The sequence below is a fragment of the Ammospiza caudacuta genome, chromosome 4 (genome assembly GCF_027887145.1).
Source record: "Ammospiza caudacuta isolate bAmmCau1 chromosome 4, bAmmCau1.pri, whole genome shotgun sequence".
Classification (NCBI taxonomy): domain Eukaryota; kingdom Metazoa; phylum Chordata; class Aves; order Passeriformes; family Passerellidae; genus Ammospiza; species Ammospiza caudacuta.
The window spans coordinates 325729-342814 of NC_080596.1; the positions used below are offsets into that span (position 1 = coordinate 325729).

At 36.8% G+C, this 17086-nt stretch overlaps 1 protein-coding gene across 1 annotated transcript in view; it reads left to right on the forward strand.

Moving 5' to 3' along the window:
- Positions 1-17086, forward strand: part of GLRA3 (glycine receptor alpha 3) — an 82180-nt gene that overhangs the window by 22185 nt on the left and 42909 nt on the right. Inside the window, exon 3 of the mRNA XM_058803795.1 lies at positions 4346-4413. Coding sequence (XP_058659778.1) covers positions 4346-4413 — 68 coding nt within the window. The remainder of the gene's footprint in view (positions 1-4345; positions 4414-17086) is intronic.

Here is a 17086-nt window from a genome sequence, read left to right on the forward strand (position 1 = left end):
TTTTTAAACAAGGTATCAGTCTTTAAATTACCCAGAATATAAATAAAGTTTTGAAAGAACAAACCTATTGTGATTAAAAATTATATTATTCTTACTTTGCCTTAGTTGCTTTGTTCTATGCCTATCTTCTTGAGTCCAAGAGATTCTCTTAGCTCTAACATTTCACATAAGCCTCATATAAGGCTTTACTCCATGTTTACTACAAAAATTTTCCTTCAAGCTGGCTGTGCTTTCTCCTCTAAGTCATCTGTCACTGCCTTTCCATCTTAATTCTCACTCAGCAAGAAATGTTATGATTTTTTGACATCTCCAAGTTCCAGAAACTTAAGTGGTTTTGACTCTAAAGCCACTGCCATGTGCTGGTTTTACCAGAATTTGCTCAGTCTTATTCATAAGGACCATGTAAGAGATTGTCAGATTACTTCCTCATCAGCAAACCATAAACAGTTGCTTGTGTATATATAAACTTGTTACCCAGGATTTACTGCAGCTGGAAATGCTTTGCTCTTTTTTAAGTTAGTGGTGCCGATATTTCTCAGGAAATTATAAACATGCACTGGAATTTTAAACACACCTCTATATGATTTGGGGATTGAATTTTATAGTTTGTCATGGATGGCATCCAATCACAATCTTCTGATGGGGCAACAGTGAAGAATAGGCAGATAGTTTAAAGATTACAAAATTAAATGCAGTAATTCTTGAAAGTATAATTCAAAGGATTTAGAGCTTTGTTTTGTAACTATTGAGACTTAAAGAGACAAAACCTAATTTGACGTTGTTCCTTTTCAAAAACTGCACATTCTAAATCTTCTGGACAGCTATGCAGTTTGAACAGATCTGCCCAGAATGATTCAGACCTATCACTAGGAATAAGTATCTCCTTAAGTGACTTTCCCACTTTTTGGTTAGTTTTATTACTCCTACAACAAGTGCTGGGGCTTAATGCCTTTTTAAAGGTTTTTAATTAGTGATAGCTTCAAAGAAAGAGGGTAAGTACTAAAAAGATAACTCAGACATTAATTTTAAATCTTTTTTTGTTCCAGTAAAATTCCTATGCAGACAAGATTTTTAATTACCCATTTTATTCATAATTAATCTTGGTCAAGAAGACAAAATTATATATTTTGTCTCTGTGGTCTGCTTTTGGATATGGAATACTGCATATGAGTTCTTGTTCAAAAAATATCATAGAGAAGACATGGTGTTTATTCAGCTATGGAATACACCAGGAAATTCAGCATCATTGTAAAAGCTTTGTTCCAGTTGCATTTTTTTTTTTTTAATGTTACATTAAACCTATAGCAAAGTGCTTCTCTGACTCAGTGTCCCATTGCAGATGGAAAGTATGGAAAACACTTAATTGCCTTTTAAATTTGAAAACAATTATGTATCCTAGATGTAAAAAATTTAAATATCAAAGTAAAAATTTGGGCATTTATATTATATATAAAATGCAAAGTATTACTTGCTCTGATATTGGCAAGATTCTTTCAGCAATCATTAGTTTAGAAGCTTTGAAAACCAGGACTTAATTAAAAAAAAAAAATTTGTTACATATGGTTTCCTGATCCCTTCTGGAAACTTTTATATATTTGGCCTTTTCATTATCTTCTGGCAATAAAACCTTTGTTTTTTGGAAGATTAAAAAGAATTTTTTTGTTTGCTTTAAATTTGCTGATTATTTTACTGATTTTATTGCCATGTGACATACTAAGATATGGAGAAATATTACCTCCTTTTGATCTTTGCAAAGTTGTGTATTTGCATTTTACTGCCTACTGTGTACCTTTTCCAGTGTTTTCTACTTAAGCTGGTTTTGTCTGGCAGCTTTTCAGAGAATTTTTGATCCTTTTTGACTTTTTGACATCTTTCTTCTTAATATATATATATATATATATATATATATATATATATTCATTCATGTGATGTATTTACATATAATATTAATCTGTATCTCTTATTTATAAAAGTTCTCATTATTTCTACTAGTTTGGCTGGTACAGAGGTAAGATTTGCAGGGTTAAAGTTCATGTCCCCCACCATCATTTCTGAAATCTGAGGGGTTTGGTTCAAGCTATGCTTGCAGAACATGGTAGACATTTCCACTGATTACAAAATTGACACAGGTGACAACTGACTCACAGTGAATTGTATTTCCACAATTCTGCAAAGATTTTTATAGTGTCTGGATTTATATCACCTCAGCCAGTCAGTTTGTTCCTGTTCACTTGGTCTGAAATGTCTTCTACAGTCTTCATACAAAATTCCAGCAGAATGGCTCTAGTATTTGACACAGCCAGCAATTGGAGACAAATGCTGCTACAAAGACTTCATTTGGCTTTTCTGCTCTGACCTTCTTCACTTCCATGGATACTTTTATACCTTAATCATCTTCTTTCAGCTTTCAGATCTTAGCAGGATTCTATTTTTAATGCCTTGTGAATAGCGATCATTGTTAGCTTTTCTGTCTCTAGTGAGTTTTAGCTCTATTTCTTTTCTGTCTCTCTTTAATCTATGTTCAAGTTGCCTGAATTCCTGTGCTGGAACATGACTTCCAGCTTTTACAGCTTCTCATTCGTGATTCTTTGTGACCATATTCTGGGAAGTTCATTTTTACTCTCAGCACAGTGTCTTTGAGTTAACTCTAAAGCACTTGGAGGCTACTTTTAGCTTCTACTTTTGTGTCCCTTTTAACTACCTATTAACTGTTTTATTGTAATTTGAAATTAGGCATCAGCACTGTAGTGATTTAGAGCTTTTTCTTAATAAAAGCAACTATGTTGATAAAGCAAGCATATTTTAAAGTATAGTGCTATTTTAAACAAGATAGTATCACATCAAATTTGAAAGGATGGCAGGTACCACAACATGGAAGTGTTTGAAAGAAAAGCTGCCTTGCAAACAAATGACTAATATGGGCAAGAAATACAATTTTCTCCCTGACAGTTTTTAGTGATTGCCTTCATTCATGGTCCCTACTTTTCCTGTTCCCCTTGATTCTTTTCAGGAGTTGAGCATGTAAAGCTTTTACTGAATTCTCAGAACTACTGGATATACTCCACAACTCTAAATAATTAACTGTGTATCAAAGTGACTGCAAGTGCTCCCTCCTTACCTGAGAATTCTGCTCCATAGGTGTAGTCTTGTGTATTGCAAAGACTGAAGTATGTGTTTAAGTGTTTTGTTAAAATTGTTGTAAAGGACTTCAAAACAATTTTGCTCTCAGAAAAGAAAGCTGGATGTTCCAAGTTCTGTCCTATTGGGAGAAATTTTAATGGACATTCTGATTCTTCAAGTATTTAATGTGAATTTTATTGGTGATGTTAGATTTTGCTAGTTGCAATCCACCAGTAGTGGCAGAGGAATTTTTTTCTTCGGTGATACTAAAAAAGAGATACTACATAAAAGTTTATAAGACCAGTCTTCATATTCCAGATACAGATCTCTCATTGTTAGACTGCTTGCAACTACAAAAAGAATCCAGGTTCTCCCACGCTGAAGTGGTTTATTGATATAAGAATACTGCATTGTAGAAAGGTAACAAAAAAAACCCTGGAGATGGAAAAACCTTGCTTGGTTTGGACACGGACTGAAATTGATAAGGAATACTGGAAAAATTAGCATGCTTTTCCACAATGACATTTTTAAAGTGACTTCTGGAAAATATTTTAAACCCTTTTCCATGAAGAGGCAATTCCTTGTTCAGTTATCATAATGACTGCTCTGCCACTATTGATTCTTAAGACAAAACAACAGTTGACTGAGGGCCCATGGTAACAAAGAATTCAGTTATAAATTGACTCAAACATTTTGTGAATTTAAGAGAAATGGGAATAAAATCTAAATTACTTTCCTGTAAGCAGTAGAGATAAGAGCAGCAATAATGCATTTCTTTTCCCAGTGATGACAGATAACATTGAAGGTAGAAGCTGCCTTGAGTGAAGAAAGTCACTTTCCCCTCTAATTGTCGTGAGAAGTGATATGCATTCTCACTGAAATACACATAAAATATTTTGAATATATATTTCAAATGGGATGTTGTTGTTTTTTTTTTTTCATTTTTTGTATAGAAGCATGTGTGCAGGTCTATACTGAACTTTGTTTCTGCGGGTTTTTTTAAATTGCTAAACGTGGTCAGATAGGTAGTGTGCCTTTGACAAAATTCAAAAGAAAATTATTAGAAACCATTGTGTTTAATGTGTGTTAAATTACTTATGAATGTAGCATTATTTCTTCCAAAGTCAGTAAATATTGTTTACAATGGTTCATATTGAACAAACAATCAATAAGCAATAATTCTGGAACAGGGACTGGTGGTATATTTTTTTTTTTCTTTTTTCAGGTCCTCCAGTTAATGTCACATGCAATATATTTATAAACAGCTTTGGATCCATTGCAGAGACAACCATGGTAAGATATTTTAACTAAGTCAATGTTTGAAGTTCAAATGAAATATGTTCCATGAGCTCTAAAGCTAGCTAGGGCTTCAGCTGGAAATCAGGGAAGAAAGAAATCCACTTCTGAGAATGGAAAGTGAGAATTCCTAACTTGGCAATTGATTTTTGTTCCTAACAAAAATTTCATCATTATCCCATCACACACAAGTAAAAGTAAAGCCAAGGCTAGAAGGTTTTTTTTAATGATTTCTACCGAAGTTTTATTTGACAATTTCAATGAAATAATTATTAGATAGATATTAGTTTCAATAATGTTCCACCTTCCTAACCTCAAAAAGAGCTAATTCATTAAGCAACTTTGTTAATAATATTTTTTAATTTCATCATGTACAGTGTATACTGAGATGAATAGTTTATTTTTAAAATCCTTCTTCCATAGGGTTATTGCAGTGAAATAAGAGAAATGACTAAAACTTTGAACTGGTATATAAAATTTGGAATAAAAAGAAGATGGTTGCATATTTTTGTACATACTTAAAATTTGTCCACTAAAGAAAGATGATACAATACAAAAAGATGAGATTTTAACAAAATGAGGAGAAGAGGTCAGAGTGTAAAGGTAACAAAACAAGATATTGAACTGTGAATTGATGAGAACCCTCAGGATAATCTCACTAAAAGGTGAGACATATGCTTGTAAATTAGAGTATATAATCACTAAAATTCAGTGTGGGGAGATATTGGCAATCCTTCTCCCTACAAGCATTTCACATTTGTTTGAAGAAAGTTAAAAACACCTCTTTGAAAACAGTTTCATAGTAATTTTGGGGCAGAGTGGGTTAAAATACAGAGAGATGACAGAACAACTGTGGGAGTTTGTAAGTTCTAAATATATAAAATACTCTGAAATCCTAACAATTTCAGGAGTCAGGATATGTATTTAGAATGACAGAATTGAATTCTTATAGCAAGAAAAGAAAAAGAAGAATCCAACACAAACAAACAAAAACCTACCAAAAAACCCTGCTGTAACCAAGAACCAAGGGCCTGTAGTTAGGAAAGCAAAAAGAAAAATTCATATAGTCTAATATTTATACCCCCTATCTTCAAGTGGTATTAACAACTGCCTGTTCTTTACCTACCTTGGAACATAGTAGTGGATGTTATTGAGAGAGGTAGATGATTTTTTTTTTCAGATAGAAAATTACTTTAATTTGTATTTGGGGGCCTTTCCAGATTGCAAATCCCAAACAGATTGACAGGGCATCTAGAGAGATTTATTCAGGTTCAATCAGAGGATTAAGCAATACCCACATGATTAGAATAGCGTTCCATAGCTACTTCCTAATGTCTGGACGAGTGGATCTGGTCCAAAAGAGGAGACAGACCACAAGGTCAGTAAAGTTCAAAGACCTAGCCACTCAACTGCTATATAAAGGATATATACAAAGCTAGAGTTGTTAACACACAAAAATTGTCCTGAGTTTGGGAAGAGGACGACCAAGTTCACATCTCAATTGGATTTTCTCTCCAAAACCAGAGAATTTTAAACATTTCCTTTCAGTGCAACTTAGTTAAGTTAGTACAATATTTCTATTTTATAATCAAACTACAATCTGCTCTGTGTTACCTCCAAAGCACATTGAAACAGTCAAGGTAGACAATGACCTGGTCTGTAACAAACAGTTCCAGGTAATGTAATGCGTTACAGAAAATACCAAACCTGGTCAGAACCACAAGGTTTTTCATTCTCTTATTTTCATGCATTCAGAAACTGGACATTTAAGTATAACCTTGACCTTCGTGATGCTTGTGTTGTGTTAATAATGTATTCACTGACATAGTTCAAAACAGACTTCTACTTATTGTCAGCAGCTGATGACCTCTCAGAGACTCAAACATTTCTTTGCAGAAAAAATGCTTTTGTCTAGATAGGACTTTCAATTGTGTGGTTTATCAGCTTTTCTTCTCCCTAATACTGATGGTGAACTTTTAAAAAACAGGAAAATCTTTCTGCCTTTAAATGACAATGAAAGCAATCTTGCATTTCACAAACTGAATTTTTAACTATAGTTGATTCACTGCAGTTCCGTATGTCTTCAATTTTCACTATTTTATCAATTGAATTTATTGTATCCCTTAAAATTCAGGTACCTATGTCTTAACTTATTAGAACAAATTCTTAGACTCAAAAAGGACTTTTAAATTGTTCAGAAATACCTCTTTTTCCAAACTGCAAACGGAACCGCTTAAGTAAGCAACAAGTGCAAAATAAAAACTGGCCACTGATACCTTTTATTTAAAACTACTAGCTGATAATGGGGTACATAAAGTTGCATACTAGCTTTAAAGGAGTCCAAACACATCCAGCCCTGTCCTTCCCTGTCGCTGCGGTTACCCCTGGAAGTGTGCTTCTCTGTCCGGGCCTCCCAGGGTCTCTTGCTGATGTCCAAAATCTTTGAGCTCCCTCTGCTGCCTCGGCTGGGCATAACAGAGGAAACAGGCAGAGAAACAAGGGGTTAAGAAAGCCCGCGTCACCTGCAAAGTAGCCCGGTGCCAATTTCACACTGCTGGGCTGAACAGCTCTCAGTAAGGACCAGGATGTGGCAGTGGGCAATGGGAAGGGCAGTGTGTGGCTCTCGGGCAAGCACATTCCCTTTGACGCACCTACACCTGCTCTAACAGCTCAGGAGACGCAGACAAACCGAAAAAGTAGCTTTATTTGGCTTACAGATTGTCAACTCTGCAAACTGGTTCTTTCTTTCTTTCTTTCTTTCTTTCTTTCTTTCTTTCTTTCTTTCTTTCTTTCTTTCTTTCTTTCTTTCTTTCTTTCTTTCTTTCTTTCTTTCTTTCTTTCTTTCTTTCTTTCTTTCTTTCTTTCTTTCTTTCTTTCTTTCTTTCTTTCTTTCTTTCTTTCTTTCTTTCTTTCTTTCTTTCTTTCTTTCTTTCTTTCTTTCTTTCTTTCTTTCTTTCTTTCTTTCTTTCTTTCTTTCTTTCTTTCTTTCTTTCTTTCTTTCTTTCTTTCTTTCCCTTCCGCCACTTCCGCCACTTCCTTCCGCCACTTCCTTCCGCCACTTCCTTCCTTCCTTCCTTCCGCCACTTCCTTCCGCCACTTCCTTCCGCCACTTCCTTCCGCCACTTCCTTCCTTCCGCCACTTCCTTCCGCCACTTCCTTCCTTCCTTCCTTCCTTCCTTCCTTCCGCCACTTCCTTCCGCCACTTCCTTCCGCCACTTCCTTCCGCCACTTCCTTCCGCCACTTCCTTCCTTCCGCCACTTCCTTCCTTCCGCCACTTCCTTCCTTCCTTCCTTCCTTCCTTCCTTCCTTCCTTCCTTCCTTCCTTCCTTCCTTCCTTCCTTCCTTCCTTCCTTCCTTCCTTCCTTCCTTCCTTCCTTCCTTCCTTCCTTCCTTCCTTCCTTCCGCCACTTCCTTCCGCCACTTCCTTCCGCCACTTCCTTCCGCCACTTCCTTCCGCCACTTCCTTCCGCCACTTCCTTCCGCCACTTCCTTCCGCCACTTCCGCCACTTCCTTCCTTCCTTCCGCCACTTCCTTCCGCCACTTCCTTCCGCCACTTCCTTCCTTCCTTCCTTCCTTCCTTCCTTCCTTCCTTCCTTCCTTCCTTCCTTCCTTCCTTCCTTCCTTCCTTCCTTCCTTCCTTCCTTCCTTCCTTCCTTCCTTCCTTCCGCCACTTCCTTCCTTCCGCCACTTCCTTCCTTCCGCCACTTCCTTCCGCCACTTCCTTCCGCCACTTCCTTCCTTCCTTCCGCCACTTCCTTCCTTCCTTCCTTCCTTCCTTCCTTCCTTCCTTCCTTCCTTCCTTCCTTCCTTCCTTCCTTCCTTCCTTCCTTCCTTCCTTCCTTCCTTCCTTCCTTCCTTCCTTCCTTCCTTCCTTCCTGCCTTCCGCCACTTCCTTCCGCCACTTCCTTCCGCCACTTCCTTCCGCCACTTCCTTCCTTCCGCCACTTCCTTCCGCCACTTCCTTCCGCCACTTCCTTCCGCCACTTCCTTCCTTCCTTCCTTCCTTCCTTCCTTCCTTCCTTCCTTCCTTCCTTCCTTCCTTCCTTCCTTCCTTCCTTCCTTCCTTCCTTCCTTCCGCCACTTCCTTCCTTCCGCCACTTCCTTCCTTCCTTCCTTCCTTCCGCCACTTCCTTCCTTCCTTCCTTCCGCCACTTCCTTCCTTCCTTCCGCCACTTCCTTCCTTCCTTCCGCCACTTCCTTCCACCACTTCCTTGTTTTTTCATATTCCATTCCATTTCTTTGTCTCAAAATACAGATCAGATGGTTCAGAGGAGGGAAAAGAATGCCACCTGTTTCTAGCAAGCTGAGTTGGACCTAAGTGATTTTAAGTGATCATATGAGAAGTTTCATTTATGTCATGTATGCTCTGAGGAGGCAGGCAAAAAAAAATAAATTGCATAATTGAAAACACCCTAAAACAAACTTTTATCATTGGCACCATTTAGGATCCAGCCTCACCAATTTTTCTGTGTTATCAAACTGAATGGTAGCACTAGATCAGTGCATGTCTCAATGATATTCACAAAGTAAGAATTTCACACTCATCCTCTAGACAAGAAAATCTCCTATTTCTTCACACATATAAAGGAAAACCTAGGACCAGTGTTTCATATTTTACATGTTGCTGTTATTCTGGGCTTTTTATACAGAAGAATTTAGAAATCTGGAAGAGTAAAAGATTAAAAAATTGTGAAAACACAGAATAAAACTACTATTTCATTATAATGAAATGAACATAACATATTTAATACAAATTAACATGTGAAGTTTTTCATTGGAGATAAATAGTAAACACCTAAGCACACATAACATTAAAAATCTGACAAATTGGTTGGATTGCTTGATCACATAAATTAAATATATATTGGCAGTACAGGAACTATTTCCCACAGGAAAGCCAATACTTTTCTTACTGGCGCAGTGGAACTTAAATTTCAGCTTTTATCACAATACCCTAAAAATTTCCTTAGATAGTTTTTCTAGCTCAAGCTGCACTCAGCTTGTATTCACACTGTATCTCCTAAAGATAAAAGATTTTTGTGATCATTAAGAGCAGAGTCATATATATTGTTGGTAATTACCAAAACATAAGAAAAGAGATTATTCAGTCACACAAGGTCAAAATAATATCAGTGCCAACATTTTCAGCTGCAAATGTTCAGAGTCAGAATACTGAATACACAAAACAATTAGTCTATTGGGTACATAGTAGGCCGTACCAAAATATCTGCTTTAATTCTAGGAAATGTGACTGATAAACTTGGTCAAGGTTTTCTGAGTTTTAAAGGTTAGGTACAACACTGACCTTAATGCAGATTTACAGCAATTTTGACTCAGGGTGTGTTAATACGCTTAGCATAATGCATGTGCTTAAAATGCATTGTAGGGGACGCTCACAGAGAGATGTGATGGAAAATAACAACAGTGCAGACAATTAACGCTGAATTAACTAATTTAATTATAGTCTAACACTCGTAATTAATCTCAATTAACAATTGAAAGTCATGTCTCTTATTTGTCCTTACCATGTTTTTGCTCAGGGGTATTTTTTGATTCAGTCTGAAAAGAATTTAATGTTGATAGGAAGCACGTTATAGATCTTTCTCTACTCCCCCCACTAATGAGATCATCTTGCATTTGCAAATAAAATATGCTTTTAAACCACACCAACACATTTTTAAGCCAACATAATTATGGTCCTTTCATGTGCCACAGCTCTTTAATTTCTGTAGCTTCATCTTTCTTCGATAAGCATTCCTGATTTTGTTCTATCATACCTATTCTAGGTTGTCTTTCACTAGATTGCTTGGAAGAGGAGTGCCCTTGTACACATTACAAACCTCAATGCTAAAGAGCTTCATCAAGCATTTTTCCTCAAATGAATAATTTAGGCTGATATCTCAAATACAAAGAAATAGATGCCTTTCTTTACTGAAAATACACTGAAAAATCTGTCCAGTATATATAGCAATGAGTTAATACTGAAGTGTGAAGAAGAAACACCTATGCTTTGTATCTCAGATGAGTGAAAGCAAGGCCTCTCAATAATGGCCACTTTACAGTTCCAGAATTTAAAAAAATAAAAAAGGTCTCTGTTTGACAATCAACTCTCTTCTATCATGGCACAGAAAAATGGATTGTTCTTGTGCAAGTTTGGGCATCAGATTATATAACATCCTTTAGTTTTTTTCATACACTGGCCACTGCCACCCTGATCCTGGCTTACAGAGTCACAAGTAGACAGATTTTACAAATTCTAGTGGGTCTACAGCTGTCCAGTTTGTTACATGTCCAGAGTAATCCAGGCAAATCCTGCTGCTGAACCTGGATTCTAAGCAGAGAGATCGTATCACCCTTCTGAGATTCAGCAACTATTCCATGTTAGCAAACAAATAGCATATTTTTTTTTTCAAATGTAAAAAGGAATTCCTATATGTAAGAGCATCAGTAGGAGTGACGGGGGTCATGCATGGTTGGCACGGACGGAGACGAGAAATCTCTGCAGCCAGGTCGTGGAACTATCAGTTTATTGCAAAGGGCGTGGGTGCAGGGCCCTGCTGGGAGCTGCAGCCCCAGCTCGGAGCGGCTCGAGAGATGAGAGGCTTAAAGCATAAGAGAGTTAAAGACAAAGGTTTAAGAGCGGAGAGCATGTAGAAAGGAGGGGGTGAAGAAGTGCAGAGGAGAAGACGAAGAAGTGAGCGAGAAAAGAGTGAAAAAAAAGCAACGTTCCCATTACAATACAATAAATCATCTTCAGTGTTGAATATTCAGATTCTCATGAACCGATCTACTACAGCATGCATACCCTATAACATTTCCATACAACCTATAAGAGTCACTACATTATCATACTGTGTTACATTTTAAACCCTAAATGTTACTCTTTGGGCCCCTTCTGCCAAGCTGTGGGGTCTGCTCTGACCCTTGGACCTGCCTGCTTGCAGAGGGTGTTGTTTCATCAAGAGGGGATTACCTTCAGCTGGCCACACCATTGTTTTCCAGTTGTTCAGTAACTGAGGGATCTCAAAACTTGCTTTCATTTCAATCTCGCTTATAGTTTCTATATTCTCAAAATCTTTTGCCAGGCAATCACATTTATAAGGCTTTTCTGTTACATCCTCCCCAACACCTATACCCACTGATTTTCCAAGCAGAAATGGAAAGCATTTTTATGTACACTTCTGCTCTGGAACTTTTAGTTTAGGATAACTTTTTAGCTGGGAATTTTTGAATTCCCTGGAAATTGTAGTGGAAGATATCATGTAAAACACTGGCCGGCTTTACAACAGTATAACAAAGTGAAGAGGGACAAGAAAATATGAAGCAAAGGTATCAGAGCCGTGTTCCAAATGTCTCAACAAGTTGCAAGGTGTGACGTGGCATTGCATTGCAACAGTGGATCAAGGTTGATGTGCTGTATTGCACATCACTAACAGGTGTTGAGGACTTGTTTTCAGAGAAGCTGGTTAAGAATGAGTTCCATTTGAAGCTGTGCATAGAACCGTGAGAGTCAAGTATCTGATTTGCTGATATATCCAGAAAATCTCTCTAGACTACTACCAAATGCATACAATATCTCATGCTTTGACTTCCTGGTCCTGGAAGAAATGTCAAATCAGGTATACAATTACCTATACCAACTTCAGGTATAAACAAGTTCTGAAAACAAAACCCATTAGTCAGAGATTGTTTCTTAGGTCTAGGGAAATGGTAGCAGTAGTAGCCTTGCTGCTTGTGCACTGGGTCACATGTTTTTTAATTCTTGTTTACATTAATGGAAGCCTAGCCTCAAATATTTTTTGCCTCATTTGAAGAAAAAACTGAATCCAAACCTACAGTTGACTTACTACTCTAAGCTGGAAGTAATTGTTCTGGTTTATCTAAAATAGGTAAATATTTACCAGTGCAGGTGTTATAATCAGCTCATCCAGACATACAAATCTATCCTTTTCTGATGCATTTTAATAAGCATTCCTAAAGAATTTGAAAAACACTGTATAATACAGAAAGCTGAACAGCTCAGCTTATAGGCACAAAGCTTTCTACTACCCCATAGCCCTTAGTGCAATCATTAGCTACAGAAGACCTGAAGTGACCTCCTACATCATCAGCTCAAGCCCCTGCTACTGCGTACAGTGCTGCTTTAAATACTACTCATCACCTGTTCTAACGCTTCCTAAAACCAAAATGGTTTCTTTACAAACTTATCAAAGGTTCTTCCAGAATCGTTATCTTCTCATTCCAAGGGAGACAGCCTTTGGTTAAATTTTTATATCCTTTGTTTACCTAAAGTGATTTAATCTTCTAGCAAAGCTGGGAAACAGTTCACACCTCTTATTTCCTCTTATCTATGTTTGTTTACACTGATTCCTCTTCCTCTGACTGCTCTTTTTCACTTAAAGGGAAAACCATTACTTGTACAGCACTGTGCACTATGCACTATGAAATCATGTGGCATTACTCCCTTCCCTCCCAGTATCTTCTTACTACTTCCAGATTATTATATTAGTCTTCCACATTATTATATTAGTCTTTTCAATCTGTTTGAAGGCTGTAGTCAGATAGGCTGTTCCTAAAAATCTACATCCTGATACAGCAATTGCAGCATTATCCAGAAAAAGATGTGAAAATATCTAATTTGCAAGCTGAGTTCTACTCAGTCACTATTGTAGAAAATCTTAGCATCTGTGAAAGTAAGATTGTGGCATCACTACATAGCTCTGTTCACATCATATGAGGTATGCTCTTAATGAAGTTTCTTATTTTGTTGTAATCACAAAAGATTAACTCCCTTGGGCTTATGATTATGCAACATTTGTGATGATTTCTAAAATCAGAACACAGATATCAGTGTAAAAACATTATTTAAAATAGTTAAATCAAAGGAATAGGTCAAAAGTAATAGTTTTAAAAATATCTTTAGTGTAGCGGCGTCCTTATGTGCATTTAAGCAATGGATATTAATCTCATCATGATATATGTGGATTTTATCCTTAACTCCCAATAATGCTAATAGGAGTTAAGTCCATAAATCCCCATCCATCACTGTATGACTGTAGCCTGTCTCCCTCAGTTTTGCATGAACTTGCAATTTACTAACTCTGTTTATAGTAACAAGAGCTGCAGTGGACTTTAGAATATTTGTTGAATGAACCTGAATTAAGAAAGTAAAGGATTTTCAGATTGTCACCTTTGTCCCTAATTTCTGTTCTTGAGTCTAATAAATATGCCCTGGAAAAGTTCTCAGTACTAACATTCTACATGACCTTGAAATTCTTGATTTGAACAAATTTCAAAGCCTCATTTTAGCATCAGTTAAAAACTCTATTCTCTCACCCTGTCTTTATTCTACTCTGAACACTTGGTACTTTCTGCACTCTGGGTGTGTGTATGCTGGGTGTGATTTTTTAATTACAGCAGCCAAAGTAATCACTCAACATAAAAGATCTGTATGCTCAGACTTCTATGCACCATACCTATACTGCAAAGATATATTGTAAACCATATATTAAAAACAAAGTTGAAACCATTTTATAATATTTTAAAATTAAACAGTAAAATTATACAATTCATCAAAAGTGCTTTTAAGAATCTGGTTTTTATGTACCAGATTCTTTTTTTTCTATAGACAATACACAGCATGCTATTAATTATGGCTGTTAAAATCTAGCAGAAGAAGTATTATGAGTCTGTGAATGAGACTTTAATTTTCTTTAAAAGTCAATATGATCACAGCAAGGTGTGGTATGATATGCATTTTCTACTGACATGCCACTCCCTATGTCATTGCTGCCATTACATCAGTAGTGTTAGACCTCTTCCTCCCCCCTCCAAATTCTTCTAAAGCCTAATACCAATTTTAAAAAATAAAAAAACTTCATGATCTCTCAAGTAGTTTGATTTCTTTTTGCACAAAGTAACCCTTATGACTTCAGAATCTCAGACATACTATGTGGGCCTCAGCAGCAGCAGTAGCCATCTCCTTCAGCACAGAAATTGGTTTCTGTCTTCTCTCACTCCTAAGCACTTCCTTTGACCCTTTTTCTAATTAACCCAGGGAGTGCTACTCTGCTGTTTAGATTCATCAGACAAGTGTCTCTAGGCAGAGATCTACAGATGATTAACACTTTCCTCCCTCTCTCCAAATTGCAGGTAATCCCAACTCACAGGCTTCTCTGCTCCTATGCCTCTAGTGCTCCAGCTTGCTGAGGCTTTCAAATTCTCAGCAATTTCATCCAGGGCTGAAAAGCACTGCCAAGCCAACAAAAATCCCTCGTCATGATTTAACCCCAGCCAGCAAATGAGAACCACACAGCCTCTCTCTTATTCCTCCACCAATGGGATCAGGGAGAGAATTAATTGGGAGGGTAAAAGTCAGAGGACTCGTGGGCTGAGATAAGTACAGTTTAATAGGGAAAGCAAAAGCTGCACACACAAGGAAAGAAAAACAAGGAATGAATTTACTGCTTCCCATGGGCAAGCAGGTGTTCAGCCATTCCCAGGAAAGCAGAGCTCCATCACACGTAGCAGTTACTTGTCAAGACAAACACAATCACTCCAAATATGCCCCTCCTCCTTCTTGCCCCTCTACCCATTTCTCACCCCCAATATATACTGAGCACGACGCCATATGGTCCTGTTGGGTATATTGCCTCAGTCAGTGGGTGTTAGCTGTGCCAGCTCTGTCTCTTCCCTATTTCCAACACATTCCCAGTCTCTTCACCAGCACAGCAGTTGGAAAAACCCAAAATAAAACAAAACAAAACAAAAACCCCAAAATAAAACAAACACAAACAAAAAACAAACAAACAAACAAAAAACCCCAAAAACACCAAAAAAAGCTTCGGCTCTGTTAGAGCATTTCTCAGCAATAACAGAAGACGTCTATATTATCAACCTTGTGCTGAGCACATATCAAAACATAGCCCAGTAACAGCCACTGTGAAGTAAATTAACTTTACCTCAGCTCAAACAAGCTGCAGACTTCTCCAGAGTTCAGAAAGATCCCAACTTGCAAGCCTCTAGGCTTAAAATCTAATTTTTTCCTATGAGGAAATTTAGTCCCATATACTTCTTTCCCATAAAAAAAAAAAAAAAAAAAAACAAACCAGGCAGCCACCTCCTCAAGGCATTTCTCATTGGAAACTGAGGCAGTCTGAATAAATACTAACCTAAAACTTTCTTACAACCATTAAGATATTGAAGGTGAATGATAAACAAATGTATTGAACACACATAACTGAAAAAAGTAGGTATACATTATTTCTTGTTTATCTGTTTTTGATGATAAAACAATAATCTTTGAAAGCACTCTTGGAGAATCTGAATTTATTCCCTTGCTTTAAAAAATAAGCAGTGCCAGATCTTTCAGTCGCTAGGTTTCTCTTTCAGTTAATGGATTTCAAAATGTAAATGTATAAGAACATATGCAAGCTAATTTATTGGCATAACAGGATTAGTTAAAGAAGATTTCTAGCCTGATTTCCATCTACAAACATTGTAAACTACAATATGCCAGATCTCTCACAATCTTCTTTTTAGTTCCTCTATCTTCTTTTAAAAGATTTAAATTGAATGAAGGTTTAGCTACTTAACTCCTGGTAGGATTGAAGGGATAGAACACTGAAAATTTGATGTTTCTAGTCAACCATTATTAGGTCCTTTGTTTGCAGTACATTTTTCCTTTTTTTTTGTTAATGTGGCTGCTCTACAGTTTCAGAAAACTGACTATACTAAATACATAATTTGCATGTCTTGTTAATGTATATCATATATGTATATAAAATATATACTAAATATAAATATTACAAAGTTTTTACTGCATATATTGATATTTTACACTGGTTAATTAATTTTGAAGCTTAGCAAAATGCAGGGAAAATGTTTTAGATTTGTGCCTGTGACTACTGTTTTGGTATTACTGTAGTATTACAGATTACAGTCTCTGAGATCTTTTAAAATAGGGATTCACTTTTCAATAAGTTACCTTTATTTCTACCCTTTGGTAGAAGTTCATCATGGACCTAGTGGAAGGCCATAAGTTGTATATTTCTTCTTTCTCCCTTTCTACTCATCTAGACCCACATGTACTTGTTCACAAAGTTGATTTCTTCATGTAAGGAACAGGTTAGCAAATCGATACTGAATGGAGTTTGTGTCTGTTGAAGTTTTATTTAGTTGTCCAAGTGTATTTAGTGTGGCCTTGATAATCCCTAAGACTCCCTGAGTTATCTGGGAAGGGAAACATATCACAGGATTGCAGAAGACATGCATCTTTTTGAACCAGCAGCCAAAAGGCAAAATACCTTAGGGCTTTTCAAATGCCACCAGATGATGCCTTTGGGTAGACAAACAAATAGTTCCCCTTCTCCTCAGTACTGGTACAGTACAAACACACATAAAATTTTATGGGTTGCCATGGTATCGTTGTAAAACCACTAAATCAACCAGGTATTCCTAACAGAGCTCTTGGTGCATTTCATGCATATCAATAAATTTAAGGTCAACTCATATCTGATTGAGTTTGCTTAAGTTACAAATATATTCCTTCTCATGGCCCACTTGAGCAGGTGTTTAGACTACAGGAGTTAGCAGGCTCTGCTTCTGGGCTAGTTTAACTTTACCTTTTATTTTACCTTATTTACCCTATCATAGACAATGTCATATTT